At 58.6% G+C, this 3,241-nt stretch overlaps 1 protein-coding gene across 1 annotated transcript in view; it reads right to left on the bottom strand.

Annotated features, from left to right (window-relative positions):
* Positions 1-3,191, bottom strand: part of LOC104537270 (beta-adducin-like) — a gene marked incomplete at both ends in the record, with an annotated part of 3,708 nt that extends 517 nt beyond the window's left edge. Inside the window, 5 exons of the mRNA XM_010180094.1 lie at positions 42-238; positions 914-1,165; positions 1,252-1,428; positions 2,862-2,960; positions 3,048-3,191. Coding sequence (XP_010178396.1) covers positions 42-238; positions 914-1,165; positions 1,252-1,428; positions 2,862-2,960; positions 3,048-3,191 — 869 coding nt within the window. The remainder of the gene's footprint in view (positions 1-41; positions 239-913; positions 1,166-1,251; positions 1,429-2,861; positions 2,961-3,047) is intronic.
* Positions 3,192-3,241: the final 50 nt, after the last annotated feature.

Here is a 3,241-nt window from a genome sequence, read left to right as displayed (position 1 = left end):
TCTGTGGGTGAAAAGCAGAGTAAGGACAAGCAAAAAGCCGCCTCTGCCACCCCAGGGTCTGCAGAGACCCCTGCGCCCATGGCTGAGAGCCTCTGGGGCTCTCAGGATGGGCTCGTACCTTGTTCCTCATCTCCAGCACCTCCTGCGGGTCCGTGTAGAGGGGCACGAACTGGTTGGGGTTCTCGATGCGGATGGGGGTCCCGCTGCTGCCCTTTTCCACCTCGTCTGCTTTCAGCCACTGCGTGTTGTGGAGATGAAACCCCGATAAATACAGGTCATGGAGAAAGGAGACCCCAAAAATGTGTGTTGCATAGAGGAGAGATCCCAATAAATGTGTGCTGCATAGATGGGAGACCCCAATAAATGCATCTTACATAGAGGGGAGACCCCAATAAATGTGTGCTGCATAGATGGGAGACCCCAATAAATGCATCTTACATAGAGGGGAGACCCCAATAAATGTGTGCTGCATAAAGGGGAGACCCCAGAAATGCATCTTACACAGAGGGGAAACTCTGATAAATGCATCTCACATAGAGGGGAGACCCTGATGAGTGCTGCATAGAGGGGAGACCCCAATAAATGCATCTCACACAGAGGGGAGACCCCGATGAACCCCACGGCACTTGGTGCCCTGGGCTGGGGAGGTGGGATTTTAAAATCAATACTATTACAGAGCAGGAAAATAGAGGAGGAAAGGAAAGTTTGTGTTAAGTAAAGGCGTAATTTCTCATTTCTGCAGGGTGTTTCTGCACACCAAATCTTGGTGGGCTCAGTAACATCCCAGGAATCCCCCATCTACCTTTGTTTCACTACCCAAAAACCCACCCACCACTGGGCTGATGCCATTCCCGGAGCCAAACCCCATCCCAAATTACCCCAGCACCCCCAGGATACCACAGCAGCTCCCCACCTTTGTCTTCTGGCTGCCGGCGCTGCCCTGCTGCTCCTCGGCCACGTTGACCCTCATGTAGGTGTTAGGGGTGTTGAGCCACCGCGTCTTCTCCTTCTGCTGCTTCTGGGCATGCTGCCGCAGCGCGGGGACGGGGGCCGCCTCCTCCTCGAAGACGAAGGCTGTCACGGTGGCGGGGATCAGGACGTCGCTTTTGGGCTTGCTTTTCTCTTGCACGAAGGGGTAGCGGTAGGTGTAGCCCGTGCGGTAACCCTGGCAAAGCAGAGTGTTCGGTTGTGAGCAATGATGATTAAAAAGAAGAGGTATTTTGGGGTGTTTCGACACTGGATGCTGCTCACCAGGTTGTCCAGCATCCTCATCAGGGCTTCGAATTCGTGCTCGCCCAAGCGACTCTTCTGCATGGGCCCGAAGGTGCTGCCGGCCCAGCGCACGGAGCCCACCTCGTGGGGCCGGTGCTTGGTGCGCTCCAGCACGATCAGGTTCTCCGCGCCGCCCGCGCTCGCCAGCGCCGACACCTGCGGCCGAGCCGGGAGACACGGCTGATGTGGGCGGATGGGGATGGGCCCAGAGCTGCCCACAGCTCCAGAGCTGCCCACGGCCCTCATGGCTATGGGGCTGCGCTGGTCTGTCCCATCCCAGGCACCGCGCTGGCCTCAGAGACCCAGCACAGCTCAGTGCATGGTCCCGGGGCACCACGCTGACTGCAGAGACCCAGCACAGCTCAGTGCATAGTGCCAGGGCACCACATTGGCTGCAGAGACCTAGCACAGCTCAATGCATGGTCCCGGGGCACCACATTGGCTGCAGAGACTTGGCACAGCTCAGTGCATGGTCCCGGGGCACCACACTGGGAGCAGAGACCTGGCACAGCCCAGCATAAGCTCCTGGGACACTGTGCTGCTGTGAGAGACCTGGTAAAACTCAGTGCATGGTCTCAGAGAAACGTGCTGGATGCAGAGACCTGGCACAGCTCAGTGCATGGTCCCGGGGCACCACACTGGGAGCAGAGACCTGGCACAGCCCAGCATAAGCTCCTGGGACACTGTGCTGCTGTGAGAGACCTGGTAAAACTCAGTGCATGGTCTCAGAGAAACGTGCTGGATGCAGAGACCTGGCACAGCTCAGTGCATGGTCCCGGGGCACCACACTGGGAGCAGAGACCTGGCACAGCCCAGCATAAGCTCCTGGGACACTGTGCTGCTGTGAGAGACCTGGTAAAACTCAGTGCATGGTCTCAGAGAAACGTGCTGGATGCAGAGACCTGGCACAGCTCAGTGCATGGTCCCGGGGCACCACACTGGGAGCAGAGACCTGGCACAGCCCAGCATAAGCTCCTGGGACACTGTGCTGCTGTGAGAGACCTGGTAAAACTCAGTGCATGGTCTCAGAGAAACGTGCTGGATGCAGAGACCTGGCACAGCTCAGTGCATGGTCCCAGGACACTGTGCTTGCAGCAGAGACCTGGTACAGCTCAGTGCAGGGTCCCGAGCACCACACTGGCTGCAGAGACCCAATACTGCTCAGTGCATGGTCTGGGAACACCATGGTGACAGCTGAGATCTGGCACAGCTCAGTGCATGCTCCTGGGGCACCACATTGACTGCAAAGACCCAGCACAGCTCAGAGCATGGTCCCAGCACACCACACTGACTGCAGAGACCTGGCACAGCCCAGCATAAGCTCCAGGGACACTGTGCTGCTGTGAGAGACCTGGTACAGCTCAGTGCACGGTCCCAGGGCATCAGGATGTCAGCAAAAACCCAGCACAGCTCAGTGCACGGTCTCAGAGCACCATGGTGACAGCAGAGACCCAGCACAGCTCAGTGCAAGCTCCCAGGGCACGGTGCTGGCAGCTGAGACCTGGCACAGCTCAGTGCTTATCCCACAGGCACCGCCCTGGCAGCTGAGACCACACACAGCTCATTACATGCCCCAGGCTGGTGCTCACCTGGATCTCGCAGGCCGCCTGCAGGTGGAAGATGCTGTAAAAGGCCTCCTCAGCTGTGTCACCCAGTGCCAGCACGCCGTGATTGCGCAGCACCAGGATCTGCGAGCAGGGGGACACACACGTCAGCGGGACAAGGAGGAGGGGATGGGGACAAGGAAGAGGGGACGAGGAAGAGGGGACGAGGACCTTGCAGGTGGGACCAAGTGATTTTTGGAGCTCGACCCGATCGGCCTCGTCCTCCACCTCCCCGCGGAAATCGAAGTAGGCAACATCCCCCAGCAGCAGAGCGGCACGGGAGATGGGCAGCAGCCCGCAGCGCATGGCTGACACCTGTGACAGAGCAAGTGACAAAAAACCCCTAAAACGTCCCCAAAATCCCC

This window comes from Mesitornis unicolor, unplaced genomic scaffold, assembly GCF_000695765.1.
Source record: "Mesitornis unicolor isolate BGI_N332 unplaced genomic scaffold, ASM69576v1 scaffold27052, whole genome shotgun sequence".
In the NCBI taxonomy this organism is placed as follows: domain Eukaryota; kingdom Metazoa; phylum Chordata; class Aves; order Mesitornithiformes; family Mesitornithidae; genus Mesitornis; species Mesitornis unicolor.
Note: the sequence above shows the minus strand (reverse complement) of the source record. Positions and strands in the feature narration are given on the sequence as shown.